General features: G+C 37.7%; 1 protein-coding gene across 4 annotated transcripts in view; it reads left to right on the top strand.

Moving 5' to 3' along the window:
• TMEM245 (transmembrane protein 245) overlaps positions 1 to 21482 on the top strand; it is a 98558-nt gene extending 77076 nt beyond the window's left edge. For all 4 annotated transcript variants that reach the window (XM_077141399.1, XM_077141417.1, XM_077141409.1 and 1 more), the window contains 4 exons: positions 5835 to 5935; positions 6090 to 6264; positions 7585 to 7779; positions 16749 to 21482. In XM_077141399.1, the coding sequence (XP_076997514.1) occupies positions 5835 to 5935; positions 6090 to 6264; positions 7585 to 7779; positions 16749 to 16794 (517 nt within the window). In that variant the 3' untranslated portion in view covers positions 16795 to 21482. The remainder of the gene's footprint in view (positions 1 to 5834; positions 5936 to 6089; positions 6265 to 7584; positions 7780 to 16748) is intronic.
• The last annotated feature ends 688 nt before the right edge of the window (positions 21483 to 22170 follow it).

The raw sequence follows: 22170 nt of genomic DNA, 5'->3' as shown, positions 1-22170 counted from the left end.
AGACAGAAATGTTCAATGAATTTGAGTGTCCAAGTTTGGACATTAATGTACATTAATGTAATGTACATTAATGGGCTGATATCAGTACTTGAATGAAATGAGGAATGATCATTCACTGGTATGGTTGTAAGGGGTGTTCTTGTGCTGATTAAACTAATGATTTCTGGTAGCCCATTCAAACTGTATTGTGCATGCCATTAGTTATGTGTCACATAAAGCTTTATTTGCTTATGAGAGTAAATTATTCCTAGCAGCCTCTGAACTTTAGATTCCAGAGAACCTGAGATGAGAGAGTATATGCTCAGTATTTTGTGTTATCACTCATGTAACCTGATCAATACCTTACCATTTAAAATAACTAAGTCAAAACTTGCTGGTGTAATACTTTCACTCTCAGCACTGCCATAATCTGTAGCCTCTTCAACAAAAGGCAAAGATGAGTATATTTCCAAAAACAGAAAGGAGGAAAGAGAAACTTGCTTTGATGTCCCAAGTGTTTTGTGCATTATTTTTAGCCTTGCTGCAATAAGAATAATGAACCATTTGCATAATAGCACTGAAATGTAACCCAGTGTTTGCTGTGCACCAGGCACTGTGCTCAGCACTTTTCTTGCTTTATTAATCTTCAGAATATCATGACAAGGAGAATGCTATTATCCCCACAGTACAGTCGAGAAAACCGAGGTCCAGAGAAGTCTTAGGATTTTCAGGATCATGCTACTAATAAGTGACAGATCTGGGATTCCAAAGCAACCAGCCAGTGACAGAGCTGGACTACGTCGGGTCTCCCCATTCCCATTTCATTATTCTTTCTAACGAATCCATGTCCTATTAGCTCTCCTTCCTTAACCTTTCTGATTCATTTACTGCCTTCTTGTTTCCTTCCTCACTGCCAGTGCTTTAATGTTGTTAAATCTGTTAGTAGTCTCTTAACTATTGCCCTTGATCCTCAGTCTCTTCCCTTCTTTCATTCCATTCTTTGCCTTAACATTTGCTGAGTATACACTATATTATAGGCGCTTTTACATGCTTCGTCCGTGTTCTTCACTGAATCCCCATTAGGTTCTCTCGTCTATCTAGAAAAGAAACCTCTGGTCAGGAATCAACTAAATCTGTTAAACTGGGAGTACAGTTTGTTTTAAACAAACAAAACAAAACAGAGCTCAAAATGAGGATCTGTGTTATTCCAGGCTAAGAGGCAGGACCCACCCTTGTGGAAATGATTAGTTCTGTGTTGAGAGCATTCTGGTATCCTGACTCCCAAACCGGCACCTAGCTCACTGAAGATAAATGTTGGGTGCCAGGGTGTTTACACAGGAGCTCTCTATACAGTTGTGCAAATGAGGCATGGACTGTTAGTACCTGTTTCAGTTCGCTAAAGCTGGCAAAATGCAATATACCAGAAATGGGTTGGCTTACAATTGTGAGATTTATTAACATACAAGTTTACAGTTCTGAGGCCATGAAAAATGTACAGATCAAGGCATCAACAGGTGATGTTTTCTCTCCTAAAGGACTTGCTACTGGTGATTTGGGACTCCTCTGTCACATGGCAAGGCACGTGGCAGGGTCTGCTGATCCTTCTCTCCTGGGTTTTGTTGCTTTCAGCTTCTGGCTTAGCTTCCGTCTCTCTTAACTTCTCTGGATTTCATCTCTTATAAGGACTCCAGTAAGAAGACTAAGGCCCACCTGGGCCACGCCTCAACTGAAATAGCCTCATCAGTAGGTCCCACCTACAGTAATAGGTCTACACCCGCAGGAATGGATTAGCTTTCAGAACATGCTCTTTCTGGGGTACGTACAGCTTCAGACCGTCACAGTGCCATACGTGCCTTGTCCCATCTCTCAGTGCTCCTCTTTTCCTCTGAGCACCCTATGTTGCCCCCTGCCCCTACGTTCTACTTTTATTTTCTAGACCCACTTTACTCTAGTCAAATGAATAGAAGGCCAGTTTGTCCCTTGATGTGTATTCTGGGCACATCAGTACCTTCTGATAGTGGTCAGCTAGCTTTATCCAGTGTGTGGGTCAGGACAGAAACCGCAGTAGGCTGTTAATGCAGCTGCCTAAGCTTCTGTCGGGTAGTCTTTTGACTCTGCAGATCCTCAAATACCTGTTGAATTCCATAAGAATATCTTAATAATAATGTAATAGAAATCTGGATACCAAGAATATGGTTCTGATATTTTATATGAAGCTAATCTATTCCTGTGGTGTAGATCTAATTTATTAACATACAAGTTTACAGTTCTGAGGCCATGAAAAATGTCCAAATCAAGGCATCAACAGGTGATGTTTTCTCTCCTAAAGGACTGGCTACATCCTTTTTGGCTTTCAGTGAGTTGGGTGCCTGGATTGGGAATTAGTATACCAGGGTGATCTAGTACACAGATTCAGCAGTTTCCGAAGGGTTTTTCCTGCCTTTTAAAGTGGCCTGCATTTCTAGTGCCCCCTTCCCCCAATACTCCATCTCAGCTTAAAGGATTTACTTGACTTACGATTTATTAGTTTACAAATTTACAGTTCTAAGGCCATGAAAATAACCCAATTAAGGCATCAACAGGATGATATCTGGACTCTGAAGACAGGTTGCTGGCATCTGGGGTTCCTCTGTCACACGGGAAGGTGCGTGGCCAGTGTTTGCTGGTCCTTTGCTCCTGGGTCTCTTTGCTGTCAGCTTCTGTTCCAGTGGCCTCCTCTCTGAGCTTCTGTGTATCCTCTCTTAGTTAGCATCTCTGGCTCTCTCCAAACTTCTCTGGGTATTTCTCTCTGAGCTCTTTCTCTTTTTCTGTCCTTTATCCTATCATAAAGGACTCCAGTAGAAGATCAAGACCCACCTTGAGTTGGGTGGGACACATCTCAGTTGAACAGCCTAATCACAGGTCCCACCCACAATAGATCCACACCCATGGATATGGATTAAAAGAACATGTGTTTTTCTGGGATAACAGCTTCAAACCAGCGCAGTGTCGAAGGACTATAAATTTTCTCTGAATTGAGAAATCAAAACAATTGCTAGTGTTATAAAGTTAGACAGACACATATCACCCAGCGTCTCCACTCCTAGGTATTTATTAAAGTGAAATAATGGAATATGTCCACATAAAGACTTGTACACAAATGTTCATAGCAATATTAATTATAATAGCCCCAAACTAGAAACAACCTAAATGCCCATCAGCTGGTGAATGGATAAATAAATCAATGCTGCTCAATAATAAAAAGGTTCTACTGATAAGCTCAGCAGTGTGGACAAATCTCAAAAGCATTATGCTAGGTGAAGGAACCCAAACACAAAAGCTATATATGATTTCGCTCATTTGAAATTCGAAAGGGCAAAACTATGGTGACAGAAAGTATATATATATATCCATTGGCCCCCATAGGCTCAGGTTCAGGGAGGAATTGACTATAAATGGGCATGAGAGAACTTTTCTGATGATGGAAATATGCTATATCTTGATTGTGGTGGTGGTTGTCCAACCATATACATTTGTCAAAACTTCCTGAATTATACACTTAAAATGGATGAATTTTATTGTTTATAAGTTACGGTTCCAATAAACTAATACTAACAAAAAGAAAAAAAGAAGAAAAAATTCCTAGGAAATTTACACAAAGAGAGCTAAAAAAAATTCTTTTACTTCCCAATATACCATCAGAAGATTTTTCTGTGCTGTTTTATAAAGCTTATGTGTCAGATCATAAGTTATCCAGTATTGGGGGATATATTGTCTTTTCACCTCACATTGGGTTGCATGAGTATGCTTAGTATAAAGAATGTAGAGTGCACTTAGAACCCACAAAACTATTTTAAAGTTGCCTTAGTAAGAATATTATCAGCAGTTCATATTCCCAGAGGTATAAGAAAGAAGACTGTGTGTTCTTTCCTCAGGTGGTCCTTTTTGGTTGGACTTTGCTTTTTTACTACCCAGAGCAGTGATTCAGTTGCAATAATCTGTTGTAACTTCAATATCATTTTTTTTTTTAATTTTTAAAGATTTTAAAGTTTTTAAGGTTAATGAAAGTATAATGTCTGTATCTTTTCTCATTGATGCTCTCCCCTCCCCCAGCCTCCCAGTTCTAGTCATATTTTGTTTTTCTTAGTCTTTTTTTTCTCATTCATCCCTCTGTGGTATTTGACCTAATTGTTGCCTCCTCAAAAGCTTCCTTCTCCCTTGGTGTCTGAGAATACTACACTCTAGTGATCCTCTTCCTACTACAGAAATGATGTTGTCTGATGTATCTTTGTCCTTTGGTCCCTTCTGTGAGTGCAGCCATTTCTCTAGACTTGCCCTAAGGATATCCTATCCTGTTTTAGGAGTAGCGTCTTCTGGTGCATCATAAATCTCTTGTCTGGAGTTCTTTGTTAAGCCTTGTCTCTTATTTCCAGCTACCTCTAGGGTATTTTCACCATTCTTTTTGGCTTATCACAATTCAAACTAAACTTGCTCCTTTTTCTTCTGTGTTCTCGCTCATTCTGGACTTCTCTGTTTCTTTGAGACACTGTCATTCTTTTAGACCCTTCAGGTTCAAAACTTGCGTTCTATCATTTTCTCTTTTTTTCTGTCTTTTTATTTTCCCTCTACTCAGTTACTTTACATATTTATATGTACAGTATATTTCATGTTGGCCAGCTCCTTTCCTTTTAGTATTTTTGACACCACTTTAATCTGCATCCTTATTGTCAGGGGTCACACTTTATGACTTTCTTGAGTGAAAGTTGTTGGTCAGAATGAGCAACTCTCTCACTGCATCCATGTTAGACCCTATTAGGTAATCGAATCAGTTGGTTTGAGAGCTTGACGTGGCTCTTATAGTAACCCTGTTGGAATGCTTTGTGAAAGATTGTTGTTTCCTTCTGTGTGTACAGGATTATTTTTGCTGCCATGGTCTCTGCTGGTTGGATTACAGGCAGTTCTTCTTTCTCTTGAAAATATGTGAGAGCGTCTTCCCTTCCCCTAGCAGAAGCCTGGTTTTTATAATTTTGTGACATCTTGGGATTACTTAATATCTGTTTCCTTTGTGCTCTCTTCGGAACAGCTTCTTATTTTTCACTCTTACGTAGTGCTAGTGTCTTAGTTTGCGAGGACCACTGTGACAGATACCACACAATAGGTTGGCTTACGCAACAGGCTTACACAACAGGAATTTATGGCTCAGGGTTACAGAGGCTAGAAGGCTGGCCTCCTCCTGGGGTTGGTAGTCTTCTGGCTAACAGACAATCCTTGGGTGCCTTGGCTTTCCCGCCACATGGTGATGTCTTCTCCTTTCTCTTCTGGGTTCTGTTGACCTCTGGCTCCTAACCCTTGCCCATGGCTTTGTCTCTATAAAGCTTTCAGTAATAGGATTAAGACTCATCCTGATTCAGTTGGCTATATCTTTTTTTTTTTTAATTTAAGAAAACAAGCAATACACATAGAACCACCCAAAGATGGATATCTTAGTTAACTTAACCATAGGTATATTTAAATAAAGTATCCATATATTCATTGTAAAATATGTGTTTGCACAGTAAACCATATTAAATAGAAATAACATCTTCAAAAGATCTTATTTACAGTGGAGTCATACCCACAGGAATGGGATCTAAGGTTAAGATGTTTTTTGGAGTATATAACTCAATCTGTCACGATATGTGTTCAGGGTTCAGAGTTTTAAAAATATGTCTTAGGTCTTTATGTTTCTTTGACGTAAAATGTAAACAAGGTTCTTGCACAGTAGTAAAATTGAAGCCTTATCAGATTTGGCATGAAATAGCCAGAAGTCTAATAGTATTGATTTTTCTGAATCACAGTATGTTTATTACTTTCTCTTTTATCTTTGGGTATTCTAGGGGGGTTTTTGATGCCTCCCTCAAAATGGCTGGCTTCTATGGATTGTACACCTGGCTGACTCATACTATATTTGGCATCAATATTGTCTTCATACCATCAGGTAACCACCAGTCATAGCTTCCATTGTGGCCTATGTAGAGAAAGTTAATCCATTTCACATGTATTGTGAAATATCTTCAAGTTTGAAATACTAAATTTTATGGCTATTTTGAGGATGATGTTAAGTTGCTTTTCTTTTCTTTCTCCTTTATTAGCTTTGGCAGCAATCCTTGGAGCAGTGCCGTTTCTGGGGACATACTGGGCAGCGATACCTGCAGTTCTAGACCTGTGGCTTACGCAAGGGTTAGGATGCAAAGCCATCCTACTGCTGGTTTTTCATCTCTTGCCAACATACTTTGTAGACACTGCAATATATTCTGATATATCGGGGTAAATACTCCACAGAACTTCTGCTGTTGTTGGTGAATAATCATATCCAGGGATTTTTGTTGCTATTTTTTTTTTTTAACCTAGGAGGGGTTGGGGAAGTTATAGAATTTTCAGTGAAGTAGCCTTTTGTGTTCCCACTGAAAAATAAAAGTTTAATTTAAAAAATCATTAACATCATTAATAAGGTATGATAACTTGTTATTGTATAAATGTTATTTACGATATCTGAGACCCCTGGTTAAAACAGAAGTTTGAACAGTTTTCTCCTGACTTAGTGGCATTTAACCTAAGAAATATTATTAGATGTACATGAGATATTTTAAGTACAGTGAAGAGTTAGTAGTTATTTTAGGACTGTTTTGCTTTTGGGGGAAAAACATTATTAGATTTTATGCTTGAGAATTTCCACATAAGACCAATTCTTAGCAAGTTGATATCTTATAAAAAATGTCTTAATTTTTTTCTTTAAGTAAAATCATCACAATAAGGGCAGACAGAGTCTAGAGTTATAGGAAGAGAACCTTTCAGTTAATTTAAGATTTTATAGATGCAAATTATGTCACTTTGTTTTCTGTTTAGTAAGTTACAGTAGAAAATAACTTGGTGTAGAACAACTTTGAAGCCTGAAGTTCTAGTGCAAAACGAAACAAGCAAGCCTTAAGGGAACATTTATGTGCAAATTTGGGAGAAAAAATTAAGGTAAAAAGGAGAACATAGGAATTTGGTTAACTAGTATTTAACAATTGAAGTTTAAACAGCAGGAATAGGTATACCGTTTATAGTTAGGTACTTTTCATTTCTTTGAACTTTGCTATAAATTGTATATTAAGATTTATAACTAAAATTTGATATATATGTGACTTAATAATAAAATAATACTTTATTTAACAAGCATCATTGGGAAATGAAAAATTTTGCATAATTTTTTTTATACATTAAGATTTTATGTAAAAGATCCCCCACTTTTTTTTCAGCTTTAAGCATTTTTGAGAGAAATTTTCCTTAAATGTGCTGTTTAGGGAAAAAGCTTATTTACATGGCATGCATGAGATACTGCCCTAAGTCCTTTTTCTGGAATGAGGAAGACACATAAATGATGAATATAATGTATTGGTTTCACGTGTCCTGGAACATCATAAATTCTTGCATCTTAATATTGTTATAATCGGTGTTCAGATAGTCTAAAAGCAAATTTCTAGTGCAGCGAAAAGCACTAGTGTATTAAATCATTAACATGGTGTTAGAAAATGTATTTCACATTTACCCTCAGTTTATACTTGTTAAAACTCTTGAACTGATTGATGTGCTCTTTAATTCCAGAGGTGGCCACCCTTACCTGACAGGCCTGGCAGTGGCTGGCGGAGCCTACTACCTCGGCCTGGAGGGTGCAATCATTGGACCTATACTTCTCTGCATACTGGTGGTTGCTTCCAATATCTACAGTGCCATGCTGGTGAGTCCCACGAATTCAGTGCCCACGCCAAACCAGACCCCATGGCCTGCCCAGACTCAGCGGTGAGTTAAGTAGAATGACCAAACCATGTGTAAAAATGGAACCATCCTGTCTGTGTTTCTGATCTGACTAGTCTACCAGGATGCATTATCAGTGCTGTACTATAAACTGTAAAGATACTGAATATTTATCATCTGCAGACTTTTGGGTTTCATATATTAGAAAATTTTAAAAACTTAATTATGATATTGTTAATGTCATAAAAGACCAAAAACAAATAAAAAAATTAAAAGGCAGTTGTGGGACATGGTATGTGAGTTGAAAAGAGACTCAAGAAATTGGATAACTGAATGCAATGTCTGAATCTTTGATAGGGCCCTGGATTACAGGTGGGAGGAATCTATAAAGAACATTTTTGGAGCAATTGGGGAAATTTGAATATGGACCATATATTAAATAATATTGTCATGTCTGTATTACTTTTTTTAGGTGTGAGAATGGTGTTCTGATTATGTAGGAGAATGTCTTTTAGTGGGTGACATTCATACATGTCATGATGTCTACAACTTATTTTCAATTAGTTCAGCCAAAACTGTGAGAGAGAAGTAGAGAGAGAACATGCCTGTAACAAAACTTTGACAATTGGTGAATTTAGATGAAGGGCATAAAGTTGTTAATTGTACTAGTGTTTCAATTTTTCTGTAGATTTGTATTTTTCAACATAAAAAGTTTGGAAGAATTATTTGGGGGCACTAATGTGATAGGTTTTAATATCCAGAGTATGTTCAGAATTCCTACAACTCAACAACAAAAAGACAACCCAATTAAAAAATGGTCAAAGGAGTTACATAGACATTTCTCCCAAGAAGATATGCAAATGGCTAAGAAGGTCATTAAAAGATGCTCAGCATCGTTGGTCACTAAAGAAATGCACATCAAAGCTGCAATGACATGCCACTTCACACTCACTAGGTTGGCTCTCATTAAAAAAATGGAAAACAAGTGTTAGCAAAGCTGTAGAGAAGTTGAAACTCTTGTGCACTGCTGGGTGGAATGTAAAATGGGGCAGCCTCTGTGGAAATAGTTTGGCAATTTTTCCAAAATAGTGGAACTACCATGTGACCTGGCAGTTCCACTCCTAGGTATATACCCCCAAAATTGAAAGCAGGGACTGAAAAGGGATACTTGTACCAACATTGTCCATAACAGCATAATTCGCAATAGCCAAAAGGTGGAAACAACCCTTGGCTATGCTAAATGAAAGAAGCCAGTCACAAAAGGACCAATATTATATGAGTCTACTTATATAAAATATCTAGAATAAAATTCATAGAGACAGAAAGTAGATTAACAATTACTAGGAGGTCGGGGGAGAGAGAAGGGGCAGTTCTTATTTAATGGGTACTGAGTTTCTGTTTTGGGTGTTCGTAATAGATGGTGGTGATAGTACTACAACACTGTAAATGTAATTAATGCCACTGAAGTGTACACTTAAAAATGGTTGAGAGTGGTAAATTTTATGTTATGCTCTATGTGTGTGTGTGTGCGTGTACGCGTGTGTCCCTCACCACGCACACATACAGAGTCTCAAATAAAAAGTGGGTGGTTTTGACAAAGCCTTCACCACTTTGGGGTGGTGATGCTATGATATCCTTTTCCTTCTTTGCTTCTTAAAGGCGTCAGGTACCTGAGAAGCCAGTAGATAGTTACTGCAAAGCAGCAGAGGGCCCTTGCTAACGGAGATACCCTGTCTCTCCAAACAAAATGCAAGGAGAAAGAAAATTGGTTGATCTGTATTTTGCTGTTCTTTTAGGAAAAATTTCAACTATTCTAGGTTAGTAAAGCAGTAGTTAGTTTTGTAGGTGAAACAAAAGAAACAAATGTGAATTCCTTTAGAGACAAATGCCTTCTTTTCCCCTTCCCCCTTTTTGAAGCTAGAATGTGCTTAATGGAGATACGGTGTGGAGGACTTGAAAAGAATGTGAGGGCCGATATATTAGTCATTCGTATTTATTTATGCATGGATTTTAAAGAGTCACAAATTTCTACAAAGCTTGTTGTGAAAATACAGTTCTTTGCCCTCTCTTTCGCCCTCCTTTTCCCCTTCTTAGAGGCAGTCACTTTCAACTGTTAATTCTTTTTACATTTATCTCCGCATCTTGAATATGTAACTTGTTTATCTGTTGATTATTTTTTTCATGTATAGCTATTATCTGTTGAATTTTCACTTAGAAGGTGTTTAGCCCTTTTATTACCTATCCTTCCAATACAATTAAACTGGACCATTGGTTAGATCAGTATTCAGTTTTTACATTGTAATGATTCTGTAAATTCATATTTGAGTCTTCTAAAATATCCTATTTGTATTTTCTTACCTATACAGCTTTTTGTTTTCCCTTGAGTTATTAAAGACACTGTTTTTCTTTGTTTTCTGTATACTTGTTGTTGGTCCAACCCCCAGGTATTCCCTTTTCCTCTCGGCATGTTCACTTGTATCATGTGTGCTACCAGTGTTTTCTTCCTGAAGAAGTCTGTCCCGCTCAGAGGAGTGCTACCCTCTTTGCCTGGGGTACAGCTTATCACTCTGGGGATTCCCTCACCTCTTCCCCCTGCTAGAATCCTAATTTCTTATACCCCATATCATTTTCTTTCTTGATTTTACCCCCTCATTTTGGTGGAGCTTTTTGGGAAAGAGTATACAGGAGGTAAATTTCAGGGGGTGATGCATATCTAGAAAAGGCTTTTTCTAACTTAGTACTTGATTGATAACTTGCCTGGATAGAGATTTCTATATTTAAAAATTTTTTTTCTTCATTTATTTCTTCATTGGCTTCTCTCTTCCAGGGCCATTGTTAGGAAGTTTGAACCCATTCTGATCTCTTGTTCTTTGTGATTTAACTGTTTTATCAGTCTTAAAATCTTAGGATCTATTTTTGTTGTTGTTGCTTTATGGGCACTTGATAGTACCTTTAAAATTGGAAACATATCTTTCAGTTCTGAAAATTTTCTTGAATTTTATCGCTGATGTTTTCCTTTTCTCCTTTTCAGAAACTTCTTTTATTCTGGTGCTGACCCTCAGAGTCCTGCCATCTTTTCTTATCTTTTCTCTGCTATTTTTCCGCATGTCTTTTTGGCTCCTTTGCCCGGGCCATTTCTTCCAGCCCTTCTACAGAGGTTTCTATTTCTACTATCATGTTGTGTTTGTTTTTCAGTCACATTTTTGAGGTTATTTTCAAATAAAATAAAGTTTACCCTTTTTACCATTCAGGCCTTTATTAGGGTTGTTTATTCATTTATTTTTTAATGTGTCACAAATTACTACAAATTTAGTGGCTTAAAACAGCCAACACTCCCTTAAGTTTCTGTAGGTTAGGATCTAGGCCTGGCTTAGCTGGACCCTCTGCCCAGGGTCTCTCAGGGCTGCAGTCAGGCTGCCGGCTGAGCAGGGCTCTCATCCTGTGTCCTGGGGTCCTTGTCCAAGCCCCTGTGATTGTTGGCAGAATTCATTTCCTTGAGGTTGTTAGGGCTGAGACACCCTCTGCTCCTCGAGGCTGTCCCTCTCCAAAGGCAGATCTTTAAGCTGGCAGTAGAGCATTTTTCTGACTTCTCTCTGACTCTAGACCCTCTTTTAAAGGGATCACATGATTAGGCCTGGCCCACCCGGTATCTCTCTTTTTCATTTAACTTAAAGTCAGCTGATTTGCAACATTAATTACATCTGCAGAATCCCTTCATTATTGCTATATAACATAACCATCACGTATCAGTGATTTTGGGCTATTGGCTCATATTAAGAGAGAAGTGTTTTCTCAGAAGCTGTTGGTGAGGCCTGTTACTGTGTGTATCACCGTAATATAATCTGGCAGCCCTGTGGAAGCCTCAGTGTCATTGTCTTTGGATCTGTTGTTTAGGGCAGGTCAGTTCTTCAGAGAAAGATCTTCTGATTCCCTGCCTAGGGGTTGAAAGCTGGCTGCCAGCGTTCTGGGAGCCATGAGGGGAGAGGGACTGGACGGACTCAAGATGGAAACATTCACTTAAACTGGGCCCCATTATGTACCCCCACTGTCTTCTCTGCCTCCTCTAGTCCAGAAGCTTTGTTTTACCTTCTGAAGGGAAAAATCTCCAGTTTTTTGCCACTAAAGGGAGCGCATAGGAGGAGTTGCTTGGCTGAATGGGATTGGGGTGTGGGTACTGGTGGGAGAGGGGAGTGTCTTACTGTTTTCTAAATAGACTTGAAAGCATTCCTTCTTTCCTTAGCCCTACCTTTAACTCTGTTTACAGTTACTTGATGCCACCAATTTCTGAACCTTTTGGAAGTTTTATTGGCTAAATCAGATTGTTTCTTGCCTTTTCCTACAACTAGCTTAGGATTCATCCTTTAGGGTATGATAGATCAGTTCCCAGTTGTCCATCGGCATTCTGCCTTCTAAACTTTTGTTATTCTTGCCTCTTCTCACATTCTTTTTAAACTTTCTTTTATGCTTTTTAAAGTTTATGCTTAAAAAAAAATCCTTTTAGTGACATTCTAATGGGGTTTGGGGAGGTCCTGAAGAAATGTTTGTCTGATACATCACTTTTAGTGTGAATTCTAAGTAGTGCTAAAAACAACCACTGTGAACATTTTTGAGACTTACTGTAGGTTAACTTTATTTTTTAATTTTTTAAAAATTTATTTATTAAAAACATTAACAAACCAAATAAAACACCAACATATATAATCAGTAATTCACAATATCATCACTTAGTTGCATTTTCATCATTTCTTAGAACATTTGCATCAATTCAGAAAAAGAAATAAAAAGACAATAGAAAAAGAAATAAAACGAAAACAGAAAAGAAAAAAAAAAAAAGATTATACCTACCATACCCCTTACCCCTCGCTTTCATTGATCACTAGCATTTCAAACTAAATTTATTTTAGCATTTGTTCCCCCTATTATTTATTTTTATTCCATATGTTCTACTCGTTTGTTGACAAGGTAGATATAAGGAGCATCAGACACAAGGTTTTCACAATCACGCAGTCACATTGTGAAAGCTATATCATTATTCAATCATCCTCAAGAAACATGACTACTGGAACACAGCTCTACATTTTCAGGCAATTCCCTCCAGCCTCTCCATTACATCTTGAATAACAAGGTGATATCTACTTAATGCGTAAGAATAACCTCCAGGATAACCTCTGGACTCTGTTTGGAATCTCTCAGCCATTGGCACTTTGTCTCATTTCACTCTTCCCCCTTTTGGTCAAGAAGGTTTTCTCAATCCCTTGATGCTAAGTCTGAGCTCATTCTAGGGTTTTTCTCAGTCCCTTGATGCTGAGTCTCAGCTCATTCTGTCCCACGTTGCCAGGAAGGTCCACATCCCTGGGAGTCATGTCCCACGTACACAGGGGGAGGGTGGAGAGATTGCTTGTCATGTTGGCTAGAGAGAGAGGCCACATCTGAGCAACGAAAAAGGCTCTCTTGGAGGTGACTCTTAGGCCTAAATTTTAAGTAGATTGGACCTGTCTTTTGTGGGGTTAAGTTTCATATGAACAAACCCCAAGACTGGGGGCCCAGCCTATAGCTTTTGTTGTCCATTGTAGGTTAACTTTTGTGAAAAAGCTTTAAATGTATTATCTAATTTTACTTTGTTTATTGTTTTCATATGAAAGTAGGTACTATTGTTTTCCTTGTTTTATAGATGAGTGAGGGTAAGTTACTTACAAGTCACTTAGCTAATAAGCAGGTAGCTGGTGTTTTTCAACTAATGAATATTCTCTGCCAATAAGCAGGTAGCTGGTGTTTTTCAACCAATGAATTTTCTCTGCCAATAAGCAGGTAGCTGGTGTTTTTCAACTAATGAATTTTCTCTGCCTTTGCCTTTCCTAACCCAGAAAAACAAGATTTTCCTGCTTCCTAGCTGGGTAAATGTTGCCTCTGCTTATGTGTAACATAGTATTGACGTCCTTACTACTTTTTCTGCCCTCATTCACCATCTTTACCAAGTCCTGTCAGTTTTTACCTCAAAATCTATTCTTATCTCTTTCTCTCCACTGCTACCTCCCTGGTCTAAGGCTAATCCCGTGTTCCTGGCATTTCTTACCTGGACTACTACAGTAGTATTAGCTTCCTAGCTAGTCTCAGTATCTTACTGTTTTTTAGTCCATTCTTCATGCTGCAGCTAAAATGGCTTCCCATTAACTTTAGGAGAAAGATTAAAATCCTTGACGTGGGTGAAAGACCCAGTGTGATCTGAGCTGTGCCTCACTAAGCCTAAATCATTTCTGCCTTCCTTTCTGAGCTGCAGCCACACTGGCCTTCCTTCAGGGCCTCAGATACTGCAGGCTCCTTTCTAACTCTAGGCCTTTAATGCACCGCCTTTTCTGTCTGAACAAAACTACTCTCCCTCCCACCAGCCCCCCTGCTTTCTTACTTACTTAACTCCTAATCATTCGTCAGATCACATCTCAAATGTCAGTTCATCTGAGAGTCTCTCCCTACTCTCAAGATTAGGTTAGGTCCTTACTGCTACTTTATTGCTTTTATAACTCCTTGTACTTTTCCTCTATAGTAAATTTTCATTTATGCATTTGATTGTTTATCTTTTCTTTGGCCACTTGACTGTAATCGCTGTCACTGCAGTGACCGTGTCAGTTTTAGATACTCGTTTATCTGCAGCACCTGTCCGCAGGCTTTTATATTTAGGATGAGCTGCTGTGAGAACGTTTCTGCCAAAGCATGAGCTTTGAAAGGACTTGGCTACTGTTTTAGGAACTCGTATATTGTTAAAGTGTTGCTGGAGAAGATGGATGGTTGTGTATTGTTAGGCAAATATATCATTTTTAATTGATGTTGCAAAAACTGGTGGCTGAAAGACACACACTTGCAAGACTGTTTCTTTGTACTGCTGTTTATCTTCATATAGATGAAGAGCTATCCACCTAAGGAAGGATTGGAGGAGGGAAGACCCCTTCTCTCTGCTTCTCACTGTTGATAGTGGTGAATGCAGTTATTCTGATAGTAATGACTGTAGTAAATGCAGCATGGCACTGGGCTGATGAAGGGCTTGGAAAATACACACTCTTTGTAACTGTTCTCAGCTTGCATCATTTTGTTTTTCTTCTGAGTCCTTTTGGAGACTTTCTTGGCCTTGAGACAGAAATGAATAGTAGGTGTGAATTTCAAGGTAACAGCTAAGCTTACCTGTCAACAGAAAGCAGCCACTAGGCCAACCACAGTCTTAATCTTAGTTCATGTGTCTTTGCCCTGGGGCAGAAACTTTCATTCATAATTTAGAGGAGCTGAATAGTTATAGAGTCAAACTTACAGGTGTCTTTGAAATTTGGAAAGATGTCAAGGGATGAATTAAAAAACCTGTTGGGTATTGGGAAATCCTTTGTAGTATTGGTCAGTTTTTTTTATGTGATCAAGTTGTCTGAAAATAATGACAGTTTAATTTTTCTCTTTATAATCCTTATACTTTTTTAAAAAAACATTTCTTATGGTGAAATATAACATGCAGAAAAATAATAGATTTCAAAGTACATTTTAACCAGTAGTTATAGAGCAAACTTCAAAATATGGTATGGGTAACAGTTCCACAGTTTGAGGTATTTTGTTCTGGCTGCTCTAATACACTGGAGACTAAAAAGAAATATCAGTATAATAATTTAGTAGTCAAACTCATTTGTTAAATCCTATCTTCTCTGTTACACCTCCTCCCTGTCAGTTGATCCTTCTCTCAATCTTTAGGGATATTTGGGCAATGTACTGGTCAGTTTTTCATAATTGGTTGTAAAGATTTTCCAGGGCTTCTCAGAATTGAGTGTTACTTGGAATTCATATTGTTTGTGATGGCTTGAAGACAACTGTGCCTATACGCAAACACAGACTTAGGGGAGACTGCGTAAAACAGATATATAAATGAATAGGTAGCTATCTAGGGTAGTGGTTCTCACTGTTGAGTTGATTTTGCTTCTATCATGGGACAATTGACAATATCTGGAGATATTTTTTATTTTCATGACCTGAGGAATGTTACTGATATCCAGTGGGTTGGGGCTGGGGATGTGGCTAAACATCTTGTAACTCACAGGACAGCACCCCACCACTCCCCACCCCCACCCTCAGCACACACACAGCAGAGAATTAATCTAGTCCAAAATGTGAATAGTGTGGCTGTTGAGAAACTCTGATTTATGCATGGATGCAGGTGTAGGTATGGCTATATAGATAGATAGGGATAGATTTTAATACATATAAATTTACATTTATATAAATCTCAGTGTTTGGAAAATTTTGTCAGGGCACACAAATATTTAAAAAGACAAAATTCATGCCAATTCTTAGACCTGTAGGTATATTTGCAACATGATGGGTTTAGTCATGTCAGACGTAAACCCTTTCAAAACCCCAGGTGCCATAGCCAGGTAGCCTTTCTGTTCTTTAGAGCCTTTCCCTGGGAAGTAGAGCTGTGCTAGACGGAAACATGCTTCAGAGGTATAAGAGGCTTGGGGCAGCCTTCTTGGAAGAGCCTTGAGATAATTGAACACCCTTGAATGTAATCTCTTTTGTGTATCGTTTTACCTGTGCCCCTTTCGACATTGTACCAAGTTGTTGGTCATTAATTTATCTTTACCTTATCCATCTAGCCCTCCTGAATATTTGTATGAACAGAAAATTGAGAAGATAAAAGGGATAAGAGAGGTATCATAAGTATGGAATTGCATTGAAGTTCAGCTTATTTACTTTATGAATTTTTAGAGTCTGGGGAAATAGTTTTTTGGATGGGAGACAATGGGCGCAGCAGAAAACTGGGGTTCTTATTACTTAAGAATGACGGACAACTAACAGACTTTGAAAACAATATGTGGTGAAAATAGTAAGGAAAAATAGTGACTATATAACCTCATTAAGACTCTCAAAAATTATAAAAATAAGATTGATAATTAATTGGATAGATCTTTTTATATTTTTAACGTGTCTCTATGGTCCCCCTGGCTTTCCAAAAGTAAAACTGATCATTTCATCTTTTCTTCTTATAGGACTTTCCGTGACATTTCCGAAGATCTGAAATCTTCAGTGGACTAACGTGACTTCCACTGGTATGATTTCTCCAGGAAGTTCAACTGACAGTGAGTTCAGCTCGGCTATGATTTTCTGTCCTTTCGGTGGTGCCTATCAAGCAGAGCCCAGGAAAGAAGCAGAAGCCTCTTGGCCTTACATTCATAAAGCCTGGACAAGAGAGAACTTGCTGTGGGCTCCTTTTCATTTTAAAACACAGCCTTAGAGCTCTGAAATATGTGGCTTTCTCACTTCAGTGTTACTAAGATGGCTTGAAAAGTTTTAATTTATACACTGGTACCATGACTTGAAATTTTTCCACCTTGGTTATCTATATTATTATATATATTTATAAGGTTATTTTAAGAGCGCTGAACTACCTGCTGTTAAAAGTATATACCATGTAATTTTCTCCAGTTTAAGAAATCTGTTCTTAAACTTTTCTATGACAGTCGCTTTTCATTGAAGAGTCATTTCTAGTGTGTAGCTGTGTGAACAGGAAAAATGAATTTTCTCCCTTTCTCCCATTCTGTATCTTCCCCTCTTTAAGAAAAAAATCTCGTCATTGGATAGCTTATTGGAGAGGGAGGTTCAGTTGTAACTGTAGAAGGCGCAAAGACTGAAGCTCTTTTCCTCTCCACTCTCCCTCTATTCCCATTACACCATTGCCAACTTCCTAAAACTTGGCTGCCCACATTGAAGCAAAGTACTTATTAAGCTGCTATTAATGCTAACAATATGATAGAATTCATGCTATGATTATAGGTTTTTTTCCTCCCCAAATATTTTAAGTGAAAAATCTCAGGTGTAATAGTACTCTAATTTATTAAATGTATCTCTGTTTCAATATTTGGAGTCCTGCCAATTAGTTACTTATTGGTAGTAGAATTTTATATTTCTGTTGAATTTTTCTATCACACAGCACAGTGCTCTGCACATGAGACACTAAATGAATGCTTGTTGAATTAAATTATAACTTTTCCAATGTCTTAGATATTAAAATAAACAACATAATGCTTCACATTTTACTAAGCCCTTTTGCCTGTTTTTTCACAATTCCTTCCTATCAGCTTTCATATAGTTTCACCTAATTTTAAAATCAGTTTTACACAAATAGGCTAAGGATCAGAAAAGTTAAGTGATTAACTTAAAGTCATGTTAGTAAGATTGGACCTCAAGTCTTATTCAATATATTATGCAATTTTTCCAGTGCTATGAGATAGAATAGCTGTTGCTATCCATTTCTTATGAATGAATTTAAAGCACGTCCTATGATTAATGACAGGGCTGAGACTCAAATCCAGCTTTTAGCATTGTGTCCTTTCCACTGTATAAAGCAATCATCAGGCCTTCCTCAGCCTAAGGGAATATGGGGGAGAAAGGGGTTCATAAGTATGAGTACAGGTTTCCTTTTGACAAAACATTTTAAAGTAGAGATATTTTTTTCTAAAACACATTCTTTCTAAGAAGTACAGTTGATAATAATGAGCTCAAATGTGTTCTGATACTACTTAATAAAAACATTTCCATCTGGAAAACAGCTCATTTGATGGTTTATCTACTAGACTGCATGCAGACCTCTTATTTTTATTATGAATTCTTCAGAAATTATAATCTGACATTCCATCATGTGAATATTTGGCTACTGAGTAATTCATTCTATTCTCATTGGCTGAACTGTAGGTTCTAGGCCAGGTACTATGCAGGGTTCTATGGGGATAACTCATGAGAAGGCTTCTCAGACCTAAAATATTAGCCTGATTGTGTTTAATGCTAAGTAAATAAATAAATTTTTAAAAAGCTATTGAAAGGGTTAAAAAAGAAATCAGGTTTTTTTGTTGTTGTTAATTGTATACTGATAAATTTATAGCAGTAATGAGCATGTTTTAATAAGAGGCAAACATTGTGCACAGTGAATTAGTGTGAACATCAAAACCATGTTCCTCCAAAGTGCTTTTAGCTGTCAAAGTGATATTGCAAGAAACTAAAGTTGAGCTCATGTATATCTGTTGCTGGGCACAATTATTGGTACAGATACTGGGTTCTTAGAGGGGAACTCCAAGCCCTAAGAGATTACTTTAGAGCTGCCAAAATTAGCTGCACTGATGCCATGTCACCCTGAAATATTAGTAGCGGAAGTGCCCCAGAGTGCCACAAAAAGGTCAGGAAACTTAAACTGCCCAGTACTCCAGTGGCAGTGCCAGGAATGGGAATATTGACTAGCTAGGGAAAGTGTCCCTACATCTCTCTCTGAAAAACAACAGGGCATGGGATTTTCAGCAGAGTCTCTATGTAATTTAATTGTTGTTTGAGTACCAAAATTCTTAATATACTCTCAGTTATGGAAGTGATCACTGTTAGACTGCCTTAAATGCCGGTCTTACTTATTTTTTAAAATTGCAAGGGTTCCTGGTACCCTTCTCCATGCAAGTTGATTAGCTAGCAGTGTTCTCCCCTTATTTTAGAGACTGGCGTGATATGACCCTTGACAGTGGGAGGATAACAAGAAGTGTTATGGAAGCAATGTATTTCAAAACTCTGTAGCCTTAGGAAGGGACAGCTGTTTTTTCCAGGTAAAGGACAGCTAAAGGGCTTGCAGATGAGGTCTTCTCTAACCATGGTCTCAACATGACACCATGTGACCCTCAGGATTTCTTTGTTCCTCTAGTTCTGCCTGGTTGTATTAGTGCTTCAGGAATGTGTCAGCACTGGGCAAGAAATGAAATACTCAAAGATTCAGGCCATCAGAGGTTAGATTAGAGAAAAGTAGTTTGAGGTAAACTGACTAGACCTCACCTTTCAGTCCTGGTTAAAGGTCTTCAGAGACCCTTACAGGAGTATTTCGGTGGGACTTGGAAGGCACATTTCACAGTAGAAATAGCCTCTGGCCATATACTTCCAAATGCTAGTTCCAGTTAAGAATGAGTACCTTTTATTTTTATCAATGCCTTGTCTTTACACTTATTGCCATCAAAATATATTCATTTCATTAACATATTGAGGACCTGCAAGAAATACATATAGTATTTGAAACCACTAAGCAGTTATTTTTCAGTAGTTTAAAAATCAGCAAGAGAAATCAAATTTAAGATGATTGTCTGCCTCCTGGAGTCAGAAATTCTGAGCTGGAAAGAGCCTTCTATAATTAGATGATCCTGTCATTTTCTGAAGAAGGAAACAAATTCATGGGTTAAAGTGACTTATCTAACACACAGCCAGTTAGTAACAGAATTCTAAGTAGAATGTAATTATTTTTCTCCCAGTCCATTGTTCTCTTCCCTTTTCCTGGTAGTTGAGCAGCATTTGGCAAACTGAGTTTTTAAGAAACTAGTTGCACTAGTTCCAAGGGATTCTTACAGATGTTATAAGAGGTAAAAAGTGGGGTGGGTGGTGGGTGGGAAAGGTACTCCATGGTCAATTAAAATTGAGGAATGCTGAGTTTGCTTCCTTTCTGTAGGACTTCTAAGAGTTTTTAACATGCTATTACTGTGAATTTGTAAGAGGGGACAAAGACTGTGTTTACTAGACTTGTTTGACCTTAAACTGCGCCCCCCTCCTCCTTTTCTCATCTCAAACAATTTTTGGTCCTTTGGGAAACATGGCTCTAGAGTGGGTTTACACAGCCCTTTTAATTAGGTTTTTTTTTTTTTTTTGCATGGGCAGGCACTGGGAATTGAACTTGGGTCTCTGGAATGGTAGGCGAGAACTCTGCCACTGAGCCACTGTGGCCCGCCCTGCCCTTTTAGAAACATCCCCAATAGAAATACTTAATAGAAAATCTGTTACCATGGTACCATGTAATCTTTAGTAAATCTCAGAGTTTAGTGAGACAGTTGAGAGAGGAGAGCATATTTGCAATTCAGCACTATACTTTTACAGTATAGAGATTCTTTTCCACCTATGGTGTGTAAAATCAGTATTTGATTAGTTTTGTAAGTTTTTCAAAGATCAATTAATTTGCAAATACGGTAATGGTACATTGATATTACATTTTAATAATGGTTTTTAATGGCACTTAATAATTTTCAGACTGCTTTCATAACAACCCTGTGAGGCAGGCAGGCGTTAAGTATTTCTGTCATTGTACAGATGAGAAGGATACACTGAAGGCTTTCAAGTTTTTTTGGTGATGTTTTTTTCCCCCCTTAAGTTTATACCATAAAGTGATGGAGCCAGAATTTATATGTAGGACTTCTGACTCCAAGTCCAGAAGTCTCTCTTCCATACCTAGTCTCTTTTTTATTTTTTCCTAACTTTATATTTTATATATAATGAAAGGTGTGGAAGTAAATTTTAAAGTAACATTATTTTGACTTATTATCAACTACCATTTCTTTTCTATTGCCATGGCCCAGAAAGTGCAACTCTTTCTGTAGCTAACCCAAAGAAAACCCTTCTGTTGTCCTTCGCAGTGCCACTTATTTAGATGACTAGAATGTATTTGCAAATATCATTTGATTTTGAAATCAAGATGGGATATATATATATATAGTTGTAATTGTTGTTACTTTTGGAAATTGTATTGATTGGCATTCTCAGGCAAAGTGGAGATGGTTTGAAAGTAAAAAGAATATTCAAATGAAACAATAAATATTCCTTATTCTCACACAGATGCTGTTTCTTAGCTTTAACTTGCGTTGACAACCCACTGATGTAACTTCTTTGTAAATGTAAAATATTTATATTTTGAAATAAAATTAATAGTGTTGAATGAATCACATGGTAAACAGTCTTATTTCTGTTGGGAAATTTGATCTTTAGTGAAACTGAACTTTCATGAATTCATCTGTCTGTCCTGGGCCTTATGTTTTGCCTTTTCTTTGGCACCAGTTCCCACAACTGAGGTTTTTTGAAATATGGTCAACTTACATAAGGAAAGGTGTGTCTTGGGAGTGGATGCTGGGAACCTTACAGTGCTTAAAGGGGGTCCAAGACTGAGGCTGGAGTCCTTACTATACAAGGGAAAGGGGCCTTGGAGGTAGTTAAGGAAGTGGTGAGGTAGGTAGCTGAAGAGTAAGAATCAGAGAAGAAAGTTGGATAAAGAAACTGCACTTAAAGTAAAAAACAAACTTTTATTTTGAAATAATTTCAAATGTACAGGACAGGTGCAAAAAAGTAATACAAACCCCATACAGAGAATTCCAACATACTCCCCACCAACTTCAATTAATATTATTAGGAAACTGCTCAGTGCTAGGAACTAGGGGAAAAGTAATTTGCAAAGTAGTTTTAAAAGGCAGGTGGTCAAAAGCAGATGAAGCTTTTCCATATGCTCTATTTTATTTCCTTTTGAAGAATAATTCTAAACAGGGACCTGAAAAATCCCCAAATATCTTCTTGCCGAACCACTCAGATACTTCGTAAAGATTGCATTAGTAAATGTTTATCTTCAACCCGGCTCAA

Source organism: Tamandua tetradactyla, chromosome 2, assembly GCF_023851605.1.
Source record: "Tamandua tetradactyla isolate mTamTet1 chromosome 2, mTamTet1.pri, whole genome shotgun sequence".
Taxonomy (NCBI): Eukaryota; Metazoa; Chordata; class Mammalia; order Pilosa; family Myrmecophagidae; genus Tamandua; species Tamandua tetradactyla.
The sequence above is the reverse complement of the archived record's forward strand: the minus strand, read 5'-3'. Positions and strand labels throughout refer to the sequence as shown.